The 16,388-nt window shown below is 70.3% G+C and overlaps 1 protein-coding gene across 3 annotated transcripts; it reads right to left on the reverse strand.

The window, feature by feature from the left end:
* Window positions 1-31: 31 nt before the first annotated feature.
* Window positions 32-15,138, reverse strand: B3GNTL1 (UDP-GlcNAc:betaGal beta-1,3-N-acetylglucosaminyltransferase like 1; the record flags this gene model as incomplete). 3 transcript variants are annotated; one of them, XM_055318413.1, is given in 8 exon segments in its annotated part: window positions 32-331; window positions 525-628; window positions 3,000-3,074; window positions 3,221-3,289; window positions 3,645-3,780; window positions 7,090-7,214; window positions 10,082-10,177; window positions 15,043-15,138. In XM_055318413.1, coding segments are annotated over 7 exon segments (678 nt in total), but the record flags the coding sequence as incomplete, so codon positions are not given.
* Window positions 15,139-16,388: the final 1,250 nt, after the last annotated feature.

A 16,388-nucleotide genomic window follows, 5' to 3' on the forward strand; every position in this document is an offset into this window, starting at 1 on the left:
GGCTCCTCGGACCCAGGGCGCCGTGGATTAGCGACTTCATTCCGTTCAAGCATTCAAACGTGCTTCCCTCCCAAAAAGGAGTAGGGAGCTCTCGTTTTAGATGGAGGCCGGCCGGAGAGCCTCGGGTGGCGGGAGATGGTGGGGAGACGGCCCCGCGGGGCAGCACCTGGGCCTCGGCTGCAGGAAACCAAGCGCTCGTGCAGCGAGCGCACCCGGGAACTGCGGGCGGCTGAGACCCACAGGGTCCAACGCCCCCAGGGGGGCCGCAGCCTGGCGGCACAGGTGTCCCTCAGCAGCGTGGGCGGACGGCTCCTGGTGCGACAGGCACGACCTGCCGGGGACGCCGGGGTGGTCTCCACTGTGCGGTCACACTGGCGCACGGGGACCACGTCCCAGTGAGACATGGACCCGCCCCCAGGGGAAGGGCCGGCCCCACGAGGAGGCGGGGCTGCACGTGCCCTCAGGCCACAGGACCCCCGTGTACCTGGGAGCCCCCCACCCCCCTACCCGGGCGACCCACGCACCTGGGAGCCGCTGCCTGCAGCCGTCAGCTGAAGTGAAGGAAGTCCCGGCCCTCCTGCAGGTTTAGTGACCGCAGGTTGGCCTCGAACTCGCCCCTGGTGAGGTCCTGTGGGAGGAACAGCACGTCCGCTGGGTCCGCTGGGTGCGGCGGGACCTCCCTGCTGAGGGGAGGGGCTGGGACGAGCAGGGGACGCGGCCAGAGGCCGGCCACGGTGAGGGGGGCCTCTGAGGCAGATACTCCCCTCCCTGCCCCCCCCCAGCCAGGTCCCTCCCTGCAGAAGGCAGCTGACCCTCCCCTCCCTCAGGAGCTAAGGGGAGGAAGCGTCCCCACTGGCGGCTCTGCGTCACCCCTTTGTCCAGGGCACACCGGCCTCCTGCCTGTGCCTCATCCTAGAGCCCCCGTGACATCCCGTCCCCTCTGCAGGGGCCTGACCCCGACTCAGGGATGTGCACGGACCCCGCCCTCCTCTTCCTTGGCCCATTTGTGCTCTGGGACATGCCGCACGGGGATGGGGACACACCACATGGGGACACAGACATAGGGATGAGAACATGCCGCGTGGGAACGGCGACAGATGGGGACAAGGACACAGGAGCACGAATAGAGATGGGGACACGTGGACATGGAGCATGGAGACAAATGGGGACATGCCACACGGGGAAGGGGACACGTCATGGAAATGACACGGGGACAGATGACAGATGAGAGGGACATGGGGCATGGAGATGGGAACAGGGACACAGGTGGGGACACCACATGGGGACGGGATACGGGGATGGGGACATGGACCCAGGGCGGGGGCACGGGGACACAGGCCGGGGGCACGCCGCTGCTCGGCTTCTTGCTCAATTAAAAGACGACGGCAGGGTCCCGTGGCCCAGGCGTGTGTGGAACACGCTGTGAACGTGTTGTGTAAAAGCTGCGGAACACGGGGAGGGTACGTGTGACGCCGCCGTTGGCCCCAAACCCGTGCACGCCTGGGTTCACTGCAGCAGAATATGCCAGAAACAGGTGCGGGGCACCTCTGCGGGGGACGCGGGGGGCGGGGACGCAGGCCTGTGCTCCGTGGGGGCCTGGGGGAGGGGCTCCCCGGGCGGAGCGCGTCGCCCCAACCGCTGCGGGTCGCTGGTGCAGGGGGGAGGCTCCTCCTAGAGCGGCGGCGCCTTCCCGGGCCGAGCCCTGCTCACTGCGGCTTCAGGTCACTCCTTCCAGAAACCCCGGAGGCTGCGGGTGCACGCAGGGGGGCGGGGGGAGCCGGCGGGACTGGCCACACGATGTCACGGAGGCCCGTGTCTCGCCGGCAGACCCTGCACGTGTGGGGACATGCGGCCGGCAGCGACCCGCAGGGCACGGGGCTCTCGTTCCCGCGGCGCGGCCTCCGGGCAGCGCCCGAGCCAGACACTGAGGGCGCGCGGTGGCTCAGGCGGTGGTGACCCGGGGTCGGGGAGTCGGGCTCCCTGCTGGGGGGGGGGGGGTCCTGCGGAGACGCCCCCCCCCTGCCCATTTCCCTCCAAGTAGATTTAAAAACCTAAAAGAACGGTGTCGTGCGCGGGGGTGTGGGGCGCGTATCACAAGGCCGCACTGACACGGGGTCAGTCCCCGCAGAACCGAACCTCAGGGCGGGTCCAGGGCGGGGGGGGCAGCTGGGGGGTCATGGGGCAGCCACCACGGGGGGGGAGGCAGCTGGGGGGCAGCCTCCTCCCCCCACCCTCGGGGCCCAGCGGCGGCACCAGAACCCAGCTGAGCCGGGTGCACGGTGATCGTGGCACTTGTGTGTGTCCAAGCGCAGCAGAGGGAAGCCGCGGGTGGACACGTGTGCACACCCACCCGACGGGGCCGCGTCCAGGACACGCGCAGGACGGACACGTGCGGCCACGTCTGCACACGGAGACCCGCGCCACCGGAGGTCGGGCACACGCAGAGCCTGGCCGCGAGGGCCCGTGGCGCACGGGGCAGCCGTGACAACCGGGGGAGTGCGAGACGCTGCAGCCGTCGTGGGGATGGGCCGGTTACCCCGGCGCCACCTCCCGTGCTGGGCAAACGTGCACGCGGACCCACACGCGGCTCCCTGTCACCGGGGCCACGGCCAGCGGTCGCCGCCAAGGACGTCAGCCGGGCGCGGGCAGGCCCCGGGGTCCCTGAGCTCGTGCAAGTGAGCCCGACGGAGCCGCGCACAGCCCAGCAGCTGGGCCCCATGACCCCAAGGGGAGGGGGAAGCCGGGGGGGGGCCCGGGCCTGGTCGGGGGCTCCTCACAGCAGCCCCTCGGCTCGGCCGCAGCGTCTGCCGGGCTGCACCTCGCAAGTTCCCGAAAAGCGTTTTTATGGAAACGCAGCCTCTGTCCGCGGGCACCGCGCGCCCCAACACCCCGGGCGCCCTGCGAGGCCACGGCCCCTCCCCTCCAGCCCGGCACGCAGGAGGCCGCACCACGGGCGGGGCCTGGGCAGCGACGTTGACCCCGGGCGCGCGGGCACGTACCAGCTTCACGCAGATGACGAAGGGCGGCCGGGCGGCTCGGAAGTGCAGGATCGGGACCCGCGGCTTGGGCGCCTCCTGAGGGGAGAGGGGCGCTGGGTGCGGGCCTGCGCCGATGGCCCCCAGCCCCCAGGGGCCCGGGGTCACCCCTGCTGGGCAGGGTCCATCCGGGGGGGGGGCTCTGGGCGACCCCATGGGGCCGAGGCCACCGGGCGGGCGCACACCTCGGAATCCTCGTAGCAGTAGAAGCCCTTCCTGATCTTGTTCTCGTCCACGTCACAGAAGGCCACCACCTGGGGAGGAGCGGAGGGCGGGAGCTGGGGGGAGGGGGGCAGGGGAGAGGGCGGGGGGGACGGGGGGGCAGGGGAGAGGGCGGGGGGGACGGGGGGGCAGGGGAGAGGGCAGGGGGGACGGGGGGGGCAGGGGAGAGGGCGGGGGGGGACGGGAGGGGGATAGGGGAGAGGGTGGGGGGGGTCGGGAGGGGCAGGGGAGAGGGCGGGGGCGACGGGAGGGGCAGGGGAGAGGGCGGGGGGACGGGATGGGGGCAGGGGGAACAGGGTGGGGGGATGGGGTGGAGGGTGGGGAGAGGGCGGGGGGACGGGGTGGGGGGCAGGGGAGAGGGCAGGTGGGACGCCGGGGGGGACCCACCTTGCGCCGCGCCCCCGCCGAGAGGCCGCGGTACAGCCGGCGCCCCTGGCGGCCCGCGTTCCAGATGGTGAAGGCGGCCCAGTGCGGCAGGACACGCTCCTCCAGGAACCGGACTCGGTGCGTCCAGATGGTCGTCCTGGGGGAGCAGCGGGGGTGGGGGCCTCTGGCGGCTGCACACGGGGCCCCCCCAGCCCCGGGCACCGCGGGGCACGACCCGGCCGGGTCACGCGGCCTCACCCGCCCCGGGGACGTTCCCACGCCCGACGCAGACCCGGGGACCTGGGGGGACGCAGCCGCTGGTGTCGGGGCTCTCTGAGCTGCCTCGGGGCCCCGCTCCCGCGCACACGGGGTGGGAGTCGGGCCCGCGTGGCTGCGTGGAACCTGTCAGGGTGGCGCCATCATCCCCGCTCCCAGCCACTGCCGGGCGGGCCCTTCTCAGGGTGTCGGGGAGCCTCCGGGGCTCAGGCCTGGCAGGGCACCCGGGCTCCGCGGATGCAGGGCGCAGGCGGTCTGAGCATGTCAGGGCTGCCGAGGAGCGATGCCCGGTGGGGGGCCCTGCGCTTCCAGTCCTCGCGGCCAGGCCCACGCAGCCGGGCAACGTCCACGACGGGGGACAAGGCAGGGGACGTGGGAGGGCGCGCGGGAGGGCACGGGGCACTGGAGGGCACGCGAAGGGTGCAAGGGCCTTGAGTGTGCGCGGGGCCGTGGCTGGAGGGACACGGGTGTTCCCGCCGCGGCCTCCCGTCCCCCTGCAGCTCCGCCAGCGCGTCCCCCCCCTCCAGCAGCCGGGGCTCCTCGCGGTGAGACGCAGACCCGAGGGCGCGGCTGCCACCGGCTGCGTGGACGGCCCGACCCCAGGAGCCCAGGGTGCCGCTGGGCCCACGCAGGCTGCACCCGAGTCGCTGACGTGGCCTCGGCTCTGGACACCCCTACAGTTTAGAAGCGGCCCCAGGGCGCTCCCGCCGTCCTCCCCCGTCCTGCCCGCGCCCCCTGCGCTCCTCCGGCGGAGGCGTCCCCCCACATCTCCTCACGTGCGGGGCAGCAGCGGCCTCCACGGGGGCTCCCAGGCCAGGACGGCGGTGGCCGTGGCGACGCTCCAGAGATGCGCCACCTGAGGTCGCACGGGCAGGGCCACCGCGAGGCGCAGCAGAGGCGCAGGTCCAGGGAGGAGGCACCGGGACACAGCGCCTCAGGCAGGTGCCGCCCGCGGTGGAGGCGCCAAGAACCAGGTCAAGGCAAGGAGGGGGCCTCCGTCCGCGTGGCCGGGATGACCCATCGCGGGCGCCACCGTGCTGAGGGCCGTGGGGTCGGAGCAGGAGTCTGGGCGCACCGGCAGGCCCATCCCCACGGCGCAGTCACCCCCGCTGCGGAAGCCGCGTGACAGGAGCCCCGCCTGGGTGGGGACGGAGCCCGCGGGCTGGTCCCTGCAGGTCACAGCCCCTCACCCAGGGCCAGCCGGGGGCACAGGAGCCCCACAGGCCGCAGCCTGTGGGCAGCAGGGACCCCCTCGGGGCCCAGGCGCTCCGTCACCGCCGCCACTCGCGAGCTGCCGGGTCACGGAGGGGGTCGTGGGCCAGCGCTCGGGGAACCGCCCGCCCCGGGGCCGCGTGAGTGTGGAGCCAGGTCCACGCAGATCACCGCAGGGCGCTGGCCGGTGCCGTCGTGGGCTCCCGCGGCGCGTGGAGGCGGCTGCAGTACTTAGGGCCCACGTCGTCGTGTGAGGTTGCTGTTGACGCCCTTCCCTGCCGGGGGGACGCCGTCCTGGGTCCTGGGCACCCGCCTGGTGTGTGCGGCCCACGGTTCCCGTTCACGCGGCCGCCGGCGCCCCCACTGTCCGCGTCTGCCTCCCGGGCCTCCCGGCGTTTCTGAGCCGAGGCTTCGGGTCCTGGTGAAGCCGCCGCCTCCGTTCGCCGAGGGTCAGGGGTGTCCCGCGCTCGAGCGGGGCTGTGAGGTCGCGGGGTCCCCGTAGGAGCGTCGCCCCCAGCCGCCCCCGGGCTCCTTCCATCGGCGGCCTTCGCCGACTTTGTTAAAAATCCGCCTCCCGCACTGTGTCCCGCGTGTCCCTGGCCTCCCGGTCGCCGGGCTTGCGGCCACGCCTGGCGTTTTGCTCCTGTCAAGGTTCTTGGGTCCATCCTGGCTCCTCTAATTTTCCACGTGAATCTTAGAATCCGGTAGTTTCCGCAAAAACGCTGGCGGGTCGTGTACCGGGACCAACGCCCAACGCTTTGGGGAGAGCGATCTCAGGTCGCCGAGGCCTCGGCCCACGACGGTGGCGTCCCTCCATCCCTGTGACGGGTTTCCTTGAATTTCTTGTAGTTTGCAGAGCACACACACCCCCGGGTTTTATTTTTGACGCCATCATACGTGGTTCTGTGTTTCCTAGTTCAAGTGTGTCGACTGGGGGCTTCAATAAATTCCACAAATTTTGACAATTTCATTAAAATACATTTTTTCCCTGATTTCCTTTGTGATTTTTTTCCCCCGGATTTCTTATTTTCCAAATATTTTGCATTTTTACGACGTGTTAATGATCTCTGTTTTAATCCCACGTGGTTAGAAAACACCGTGGAGGATTCCAGTCCTTGGAAACGTACCCGGAGTTGGTTCGTCTCGCACCAGGACGCATCCCGCAGGCGAGTGGGCTACACGCGCGGTCCTGGGGGGCGGGCGGCTCCAGCCTCCCCCTGGGACCCTCCCACGTGGTGTCCGTCTGTCCCCGTCCGTGCAGTTCTGGTCGTGCCCAGACACCGTGAGATACACACACGCGGCCGCGGCCGCCTCCTCGACGTGACCCTGACCCCACGGCGCAAACCACCCCGAGTCCAGCCCCAAACCACGATGCTGCACTCAAGCTGTCGTGGAAAAGTTCAAATTCAGCAGAAAAACCCAAAACCAAGTTCCTCCACTGGAAGCTGGGAACGAAGCTGAACTTCAACTCTCGACAAGACCCACGCAGACGTCCACAGGCCTCCCGTCAGTCGGGCCGCACGCGCGGCACGGGCCGCCCCCAGGAGCCCGCCCTCCAGGGAGGCCCAGCGAGCGCCGCCTCCGACGCGGGAGCCCCTGCCTGGGGCTGTGGCTTCAGGGCCCTCCGTGCTCAGCGCAGCAGGGGATGCGCGGCTGCACCGGTGACGGTCAACCAGCCCTTCCTGCGGCTCCCACGTCAGCCAGCGGCGCCCGGGGCAGGTGGGACGCGGGGACACGGGGCGCAGGTGGAGAGGAGCAGAGGCAGCGGGCAGGCCACGAACCCAGAGGGACGCGGGAGGCGAGGACACCCCGGGGACCCCTGTCCACAGGCCCCGAGACGCCTCCTCCCACAAAGGCCACCCGCCCCGCGACGCTCCCAGACGTCCTGCCCCGAGGTGGGACCTGCCCCACCGACCCCGGGTCCCGGGCCCTGTGCCTCGCCGCCCCCACACGTGCCTGGAGCCCCGGGGCTACGTACTCGAGGACGGAGTGCGTGGCCGCGTCCGGGTGGTAGCGGTAGAGGACGAGGCTCCGGTCCACGCGCACGACCCCGCCGCCCTTCCGCAGGTGGTTGTAGAAGAGCAGCAGGTCCTCGGGCACACCCTGCAGGGACAGCGGCGGGGACAGCAGCAGCGTCAGCCGCGCCGGCGACTCCGCTCACGGCCCGAGTCGCCGAGTCCCGCTCCCCACGTGTGCGCTGACCCAGGCCTGGACGTGGGCGCCACGGCCGGCCTCGCGCGAGCTTCCAGCACACGTGCGGGTGTCCCAGGGTGACACACGGGCGGGCGGCGGGCGACAGCCCCAGCATCGCCCTCCAACCCGAGACACGGCGCTCGCGGCCCGCGGGGTGCCCGCCTTCTCCTGGGTCCCTGGGTGGGGCCCGCCCCCGCGGCCGGTCGGGGTGGCAGCCAGACACCGGGTCTGCTGCCGCGACGCTCCTAGCGCCAGTGAGCGGAGGTGTCAGGGCGGTGCTCGCGGCCCCGATGCCTGCACATCCGGCTGCCGGGCGGGCCGGCTCCCCGCCCCAGGACCTCGGGACCTGCCCTCGAGCCAGTCCAGTCCATAGAAGGGAAGACCCAGGAGGACGAGATAAAATCACGCAAGAAGCGAGGATCCTATTACCAGGTCCTCAAGGGAGCACGCGTTTGAATAAAAACTTGACAAAAGACATGGAAAAAAAATGCAGGAAAATGAGCAAGAAACGGAAATCCTATACTGAGAACCGTAAAAGCCAGAGAGAACACTGAGCCCCAGGTCGGGGCGCACCAGCCGCCGCGTCCGTGCCCCAGAGTCACGCAGGCGGGCCCCATGCCCTGAGCCGCCCAGCGGCGAGCGACCCCGTGGGCCGGTTCGGTTCTCCCAACAGAGACAAGTCCCCGGAGCCACCGGCGGAGGGACCGCGCACCCGGTCCCGAGGCAGGAGGGTTTTTGGGACGCTCAGGCCGAGACCAGGAGCCCAGGGCCACGGACCCGGTCCTGAGCGCGTGTCCTCCCCACGGCAGTGGAAACCAGGAGGGGACGTGGGGGAAGCGAGGGAGGGTCCCGCTGCGCGCGGCCCTGGGAGCAGGAGTCCCAAGGAGCCACGGGGCGGGGGGACGCTGTTTAAGGGGAGAAATCCAGAACCTTCCATCCGGGGGTGGGTGCGGCTTGCGGCGCGGCAGGCAACGCAGACCAACCGGGTCGAAGGCCGCAGCCCCTGCCCGTCCTCAGGAGAGGGGACCCGGCAAGGGGAGGGGACGAGGCGCCCGCGCGGCCCCTGATGGAGCGGCGACACCCTGAGCTCCGCTCACCCAGCCCTGGACAGGGACAAAGCACCCGGGCCCTCGAGACACCGGCCCATCAGCACGAAGCGTGAAAACCCTCGGCCACGGCAGAACCGCAGACACGGGGACGCTCGGCCGCTGGGGGGCGGCCTCCCCGGCGTGAGAGGGAACCGCCTGTGGGAGCGTCTGCACGGTCTGCACCCCCCAGCTCCTGGGGCGCCGGCACTCCCCTGCACCCCACCCCGACCTCCCCTGCCCCCCCCACCTCCCAGACCTCCCCACCTCCCCCGCACCCCCACCTCAGGGCACCTGCCCTACACTCCCGGCCCGGGGGCACCTTCCTTCTTCACAGGAGCCCATGGACAATCCCCAGGGACCAGGCCCCCGGTCCAGGCCCACCCTCGGGTGTCGGCGTCCCCTCGGAGCACAGCCCCCGAGTGTTGTCAGCTCCCCTTGGGGATGGCACCAAGGACCAGGGAGCACTTCCCATCCCTGGGGTGGTCCTGGGGTCCCGGGGGGTCCCTGACCCACGAGGGGACGGACGAGCTTCCCTGCGGCAGGTGCCGCCTCTCCAGGAAGAATCGCTCTGAGCTACGAGGCCTGATGCTCGGCGCTGAGGCTCAGCTGTGACTTAGGTCGGGTCAGGCCTTTCCGTCCCGGGACCTCGGGACCTCGGGACCTCGGGACCGTTTCTGGGCTCGTTCTGGGGAAGGTGCTGGGCTCAGCAGCAGCAGCAACAGAGCACGCGTGCGGCAGCTGTGGAGGGATGTGCTGGGGCGCCCGGGCCCGCCCCCGTCGCTCCTGCCTCGGGGCTGCTGCCCCCCGGGAGCCGAGGTCGGGTCCCACGAGTTCTCTGCACTTAGGAGTGAGGGGCAGGAACAGGAGCAGAGCGGCTGCCAGACCCCTAGAATCAGGCAGCAGCGCCCCTCCGTGACGGGGTGCCCGGGCTCCCACCCAGCAGGGGCGAGCGCCCGTCCACGAGCTGCGGCCATGCGGTGCCACACACGCTCCCGGCCCAGGCCAACCCTGGGGACACGAGGGCAGGCGGCGGGGCTGCGGGGACCCCGTGGGGCAGCCCCGTTTGTGTCCCGGTGCAGACGCCGCCGGCCGGGCCCTCGGGCGCCCGTGTGAGAACGGCCCTGGGCCCGGAGGCTGCGTGGGTGGCCGGGCCGGGGCTGGTCCCACGCAGACGAGCCCCCAGGGCGGCGGTGGGGTCCCCGGGCCCCCAAGAGCCTGCGGCCCAGACCCCCTGGCAGCCGTGTCCGCTCGCCCTGCCCTCGGGCCGGCAGCGGGGGGCGCGTCCACGGTCAACAGGGAAGGCTGATGGCCCCCACTCCCGAGGCACCGGCTCCTGTCACGGGGACCAGACCCCACGTCCCCAAAGCCAAATTTGAGGGAAGTTTAAGGGAAAACAAGCCGACCCGAAGATTCCCTTTTACTTGACTGTAGGAGCTTTCACAGTCTGGCCGCGGGGGCAGGGAGTGGGGTGAGGCTGGGTCCCCACGTCGGGGCGGACCCCCCAGGTGGGGCCACGGGCAGGACGGCACCGGCAGCCCCACATGGAAATCTAGGGCTGTGCCGGGGCCGCAGACCGCAGGTGGGCGCCCCATCCCGCTGGCAGGACAGGCGCCGGGAGGCTCCTCAGACGCCCCCCCCCCGCCCGGAGCCCCGACCCCCGAGGACGGGACCGCGAGGGCCCACGCTTACCTGCCCGCCCTCGTCAAACGGGCCCACGTGGGAGAACCAAGCGCGAGAGCAGAACCAGGTGGGCATGACGACAGTGGGGCCGTGGGAGGTGAACACCTACGAGCAAGAGAGACGGGCAAGGTCGGCCTGCAGCCCGCTGCCCGCGGGGGCCCTGCCCGCGTGCCGGTCACGTCCGCGTGGGAACAGACGCACACGCTGCTTCGCATCGAGACCAGAGAAACGGACCCGACGTGAAAAGCACAGATGCGAGGGATGGGGTCCTCGAAGGACGCGAGCCGTGAAGTGACCGAAGAAACCGACGCGACGGATCTCTCCGAGGCCAAAATGGTGGTTTAGACAGAAAAACTCAAACCCACGGCCCCCCGGGAAGGAGCGCCCGGGCGGAGCGCGCGCCGGCGAAGCCCCGGGACGTCAGACCCTCAGAGTCATCCCGCGGGGCCAGCGCACCCCGACCCCACAGCCTGTCCCGTCACAAACCCACACACCAAGGGCCCTTGTGGAAATAGTGGAGAAACCCTGTGAACGGAGCCCATCATCCTGGGGCCCACGCCGCGACCAGGGACCCCAGGGTCGCCAGGGACACGGCACGGGTCGCCGGACGCCGCGTTCGCAGGACAAGGACGGGCCCCACACGCCCGACGAAAGCCCACAGCTCTCCGTGAGCGCACGAGCCCACCGAGGCCCCGAGGGCCCCACCCGGTGGAGGCATCGCCTTCCCGCCGCGCCCTCTGCCGCGCTCGGCAGACCCGGAGCCGGGGCCAAAGGGCACCTTGTTCCAGGTCGGGGCGAACAGGGACAACGGGTTCACGGTGCCCGGGGCACGACCCTGCGGGTAGGAGGCCGGAGGGAGGCCTGGAGGTGACAGCCGGGTCCGCGGACTCCTGGGACACGAGACTCCGCAGAACTCCAGCAGTTTCTCTTCCTTTCTTCTTTTTTAAGATTCTGCTTCTTTGTGAGCGGCCGAGCGAGAGGCAGGCCCCGTCCAGCACCCGGGGTCACGACCTGGGCCGAGGGCAGGTGCCCCTTCCAGGGACTCCTTACAGCGTCAGGCTGGTCTGCCTTCCCGGCCCCACCCCGACCCCGCGGGCACCGGGCAGAGGCCTCGGGGGCGTCTGGCCTCGCTTACGTCGGTCCGAGGGCCCCAGACGCCCTTCACCCCGGCCTGTGTGCCCTACAGCTGCGGGGCGCAGGTGGCCGGGGCTCCTGGGTCTGGGGCCGCGCCCCTCCGTCCCGCCCCGGGAGCCGGCGTCCTGCCAAACCCGCTCAGCCCGAGTTGGGTGTGGAGCGCGTGTGAGGACGTCTCGGGTGCTCCCCGCGTGGCCGGGTTGTGCCCTCGGGGGATGGGCTCGGCCTCGGCACCGCCCAGCCCCCTCCTAATGCCCTAAAAGCCACGTGGGAAGGGCCTTCAGCTAACACGAGCGCGTGGGGAAGATGCCGCTTTGACAAGGTCCCCTCCGTTTTCCCTAAATCAGGAGGCGCTTTTCTTTTAAGGAAATACGAACAATGACCCTCCTTAAGCTAGTCTGGGAAAAAGAAATATTTGGGGTTTTGCACAGCAAGGCTGGGACGCTCACGACGACCCCCCTGGTCCACACCGCGGGCGCAGCGAGCGGGGGGGCCGGGAGCCTGGGAGGGGCCCCGGGTCCAGGGGCCACAGGTCCCCGACGGGACGACGGAGCGAAGCGAGTGAGGAAGGCGCTTCTCCTTTGGTCCCGTCAGAAGCAGCCAGTTGTCCCCAAATCCAGGCCACGCGGCCCATGGCCCTTGGTCTTGCCCCCGACGCCTGTTCCTTCCTCGTCCAAGGCCCGGGATCCCCTCACCTGAGACGCGCCATTTCTCGGCTTCCAGACTCTGAAGCTGTCACACACCTGAGCACGGAGGACGCCAGCTGCCCTCCAGGTGCCAGCGCCCTGACCGCGTGACCGCACGCGAGCGACGAGGACGTCTCCCTGATTCTCCCGAGGGCCCGCGTGCCGTCCTCTCCAGACTCCACACCCGAGTCCCCTGTTCGCCCTGGAGCCCGGGGACGGCGACACCCGCGGGTCGCCGAGGCCCCGGACGAGGACCACAGGCGGGGCCAGGCAGGGCGTCTGCAGGTGCACGTCCTCGGGGAGCGAAGGCCGTGCCCTCGTGGACCCGTCTCCCTCCGGCTGCGGGCGACTCGGACACCTGCTCCGGCCTCTCGCTGCCCCGGGGCTGGGGCTCTGTGACCACCTGGGTGCCCCACCCTGGCACCACCCACCGCGGGGGCAGGTCCTGGCCGCCACGTCACCATGCAAGGTACGTGGAGCCGGGAACTGCGGATCAACATGCTCTTCTTGAAAGGGCGGGCGGGGGAGCGGGTAGCGCCGTCCCGAGCCGTCCAGGGGCAGGGCCTCCCGAGGGAAAACTCCCACCTGCTCCCGCACGGCCCTCGGGGGCTCCGGGTGCTCAGTCCCCCACCCGCCGGCGGCCGCTGCAGGGGCACCCGGGACGCAGGCTTTTCTCCAAAGAGCCACATACTAAGGTTTCAGGTCTCTCGGGCCACAGCCGCTCGGCGCGGGCACCGTGTGCAAAATGGCAGCGACTGTGAACACTCCGGCAGCGGCGGACAACGAAACTTCACCCGCAGAGGACGCCGCCGACGGGACCGGCCAGGAGCCGGTGTGCCCATCCCGGTCTCACCGGGGAGGAGGCTTCGGCCGAAACAAGGTCGCGTCTCCGTGACTCAGGCCTGGACCGGCCAGTGGCGGGCGGGGTGCAGGGGCCTCCGAGCTCTCCCGGTTCCACATTCCCGCGGGGCCGAGCGCGTGTGTGTGTGTGTGTGTGTGTGTGTGTGAGATGGGGGTGTGTGCAGGTCGGGGGGGGGGGAGGCAGGTGTGCCCGGGGCAGAGGCGGGGCGGGGCGCACCTGAGGGAGGGCGGCGCACCTGGCAGGCGCCTGCGGTGACAAGTCCCAGGAGTTCCTGGTCTCACCCCGATGCCCTTTTGACTTTGTCTCCTCCTGGTTCTGCCGTGTCCCCTACAAATCAGATAATCGAGTTCCTTAGACCTCGTCGGGAGGAGGCGGCTCCCGGGAGGCTCGGGGTCGCGCGCCCAGCCCACCCTCCGGAAGGCGCAGGAGGCGCACAGGCGTCGGTGGATCCCGGCAGACGCTGCGGCCCCTCGACGAAGCCAGGATGAGCCTTGGCACAACGAGCTCAGTTTTATTCAGGGGGAGAAGCCTCGGAGCTAAAAGAGGAAGGATCCAACGACGCCTGCGGGCCTCGGCCGCTCACCAGGAAGCGCCGGGGACGCTTCTCCGTGCAGAAGAGCGGAGTCTGTGTGACTCACCTCCAGATTCCTGTGGTTTATTATCCTTATTTCCAATTTGCTGGAAGACTCTCTCTAGGCAGATAACAGACGTTCCAGGATCCTGACATTTTAACACCCACGTGGCAACAAGCAGCAGCTTTGATGTTCAATCCAAACTCCGCGGCTGCTGGGTCTGACGGAGAAGCGGCCGTTAGGAGGTTCCCTGTCCCGGGTGCGTCTTAGGAACGTGCTCAGAACCACTTCTCCACGGGCGGCTGCGGCCCACGGACGTGCGGCACGACGCTCCCTTTCAATGAGAAAACGTGGAAAAATAGCGCAGCCCAGTGTGCTCCAGCCGCGTACGTCTGTGAGCGTCGAGGGCGGGTCAGAATCGGGGAGGGGGCTCCACAGTCTCCGGTCACCCCGGCGGCACCGGCCCCGCAGCCCTCGGCAGCCCCAAGCCCGGGCCCAGCTCAGAGGCAGTGGCGCGTTCAGCGGCCAGCACGGCGGCGGCGGACAAGTGGCTCCAGCAGCGCGGCTTCCTTCGGCTGACCAAGCACGTGACAAAGGACAACCTACGTAAGAGGGCCCTGCCTTAATTATTTCGATGACGCTTACTTGTTAGGTCTCGTTAGCAATCAGGCCTCGAATCTCGGGCTGAAAACGTGCCCCCTGCATCTCCACCGCGCCCTCGGCGTCGGCTTACGCGGCCCCCGCACACCAGACACGCAGGTCGGGCCGTCCCGCAGCCCATGCTCCGATGCTCGGCGCTGAGCGGTTTCCAAGGCCTCGCGGCACCAGGTGGCGCCTGGCCGCGTCGCAGGAGCCTCGGGGCCCAGGTCGGGGAACCCGCGGGCCGATGGGAGGTGGGAAGCCTCCACGCCGAAGAGGGACTTTAAGTCCCCAGTTGGGAACGTGAGCGCGCTTTCCGGCTCTCCGCCGAGTGTGCTGGGATCTTAGAGAAACCTGACAGGCGCACATGCGTGTGTCCATGAAAGGGCAGCACGTCCCCGATGCATGGGGCCCACGGGCCGGCCCCTGACGGGGAAGGACCAGAGCGTGGCAGCAGGGACCGCAGGCCTCGAGTGCTGCTGCGGCGGTGGCCACGCTCACGCATCCACGGGCGAGTGTGCAGCAGCCCCTCCGCGGCCCTGGATCACGAGGTGTGACGCCTTGAGGCCGCCTGCGCCCTTGGGCGGCTTCACCTGCTGCAAGGGAGGAGGCCGTGTGCGGGGCGGGCTCAGGCGTTGCCCCTGCCCCACGCGGAAGGACGTCCTCTGCTGCGGGGAAGCCGCCAGGGGCAGCGCGGCCAGTGCCCGGCGGGGGCAGGAGGGAGCGGCACGGCCCCCCCACCCCGCGGCCCCGAGCCTGCGGACGTCCACGTGAGGGGCCCACGGGCCACACGCCGGCCCCGTCCGACCGACGTTACAGCAGCAGGAAGGCAGATCAGCTTCTCTGCTCCTCGGCCGCCGGACCCTATAAAAGGCCGTTTGTGGGATCTCCCTTCATCGTGCCAAAATGTGACGAGTCAACCCCAATGCAGACGCACCTGCGTGGGGGCGTCCGTGTGGGTGGGGGCAGCGCTTCCCAGGGGGCTCCCTCCCACAGGCCCCGGACAGCCCCCAGTTCCCACGGACACCGCCTCCCCCCAGGCCCGGGCGGCGGGGCCCCCACCCCCTGGTGGGGTACCTGGGTGAGCAGCTGCTCCGGCGCCAGCTGGTTGATCCACCGCGTGTACCGCTCCGTGGAGTCGGGGGGCTCCCTCCTCACCTGACAACCGATGATCTGCGGAACCACAAGCCCGAAGGTCAGCAGCAGCTCCCACACCTGTGCATGCGTACCCGCCAGCGCCGCATCGGATCGGCCCGGGACACCCGCTGGGTGCAGGGGACACAAGGGCGCCAGGCGGAGCAGCACCCTGGAACCGCCCTGGGCCTGGAGCTGTCATGGAGGACGCCCCGAAGGTCACCGCCCGAAAGGTCACTCATCCAGGTGCTGCCGGCGGACGTGAGCGCGGGCGCGGAGTCCCACACGGAGCCCCACATGGGTGGCCCAGGTGCCCCCGATGACGTGAGGCGGGGAGGGCACCGCGCAGGCTCGGCCTCAGGGCCAACGCGGCCCTTGCGGGCGGTGACCTTCGGGGGCGGTGCTGCGGGTCCCTCCTGTGGCGAGTCCTCGGACCCCTCATCTGTTCCCACGTAAGGGGTGACGCGGTCCACCTCCAGGTAACAATGTGCCCGCCCTCAGTTTCCACCAGCATCATCTTTCCCGCAGATCACACGTCGCAGAAAAGCGGGATCTCCCGCGTGGCCTGGAGTCGGCCAGGCAGGACGGTCCCCGGGAGTTCCCAGGGCCACAGGAGGAGAATCGGGCCACGTACACCCTGCGAAGCTGCGTGCCAACACCTGGCACCACAGCCAACTGGTCCAAGGGTGACACGGCCGGGCCACTGCCACGGGGGCTGTACGACCTGCACCGTGGCCATCAGAGGGCGCACATGACCTGACCTGCTCCATCAGGGGGACAGACGCGGCCCTTCCCGCCACTCCCCAGCTGCACAGGGCTGCATGGGGGACACACGGAGACTGCATGGGGGTGCACGGAGGATGCACGGGGACGCGGCCTGCATTTGCTGACCGTCCCGGGGGCTGAGAGTCGCAGGAAGCCACGGAAACTAGGATCTTAGGCCGTCGTGTTCTCCCGCCACAGGCGGCCGGGGGCAGAACCACAGCCCAGGTGGTGCCCCGGGGTCACGGGGTGACGGCCTTCCTGAAGGCTGAGGGCAACCGCCCAGGACACGGGTCACGGGAGGCCCGCCCGCTGTGCATGGGAGCCCGCTGCCCGGGCGCTCGCTCACCGCAGGGTCGCAGAGCAGCTCCCACCGCGCCCGCACCCAGCACCAGGAAACCGGGGAGTCAGACGCCCCGGGCTGGACACGGACACGCGTGAGCAGGCTGTGCTCACAGGGTGGGTGTAACGCTCACATGTGCGGGGGCACCAAGGGACGCGTGCTCTTCCCCAACAGCGGCCACCCG

The sequence above is a fragment of the Nyctereutes procyonoides genome, unplaced genomic scaffold (assembly GCF_905146905.1).
Source record: "Nyctereutes procyonoides isolate TBG_1078 unplaced genomic scaffold, NYPRO_anot_genome, whole genome shotgun sequence".
In the NCBI taxonomy this organism is placed as follows: Eukaryota; Metazoa; Chordata; class Mammalia; order Carnivora; family Canidae; genus Nyctereutes; species Nyctereutes procyonoides.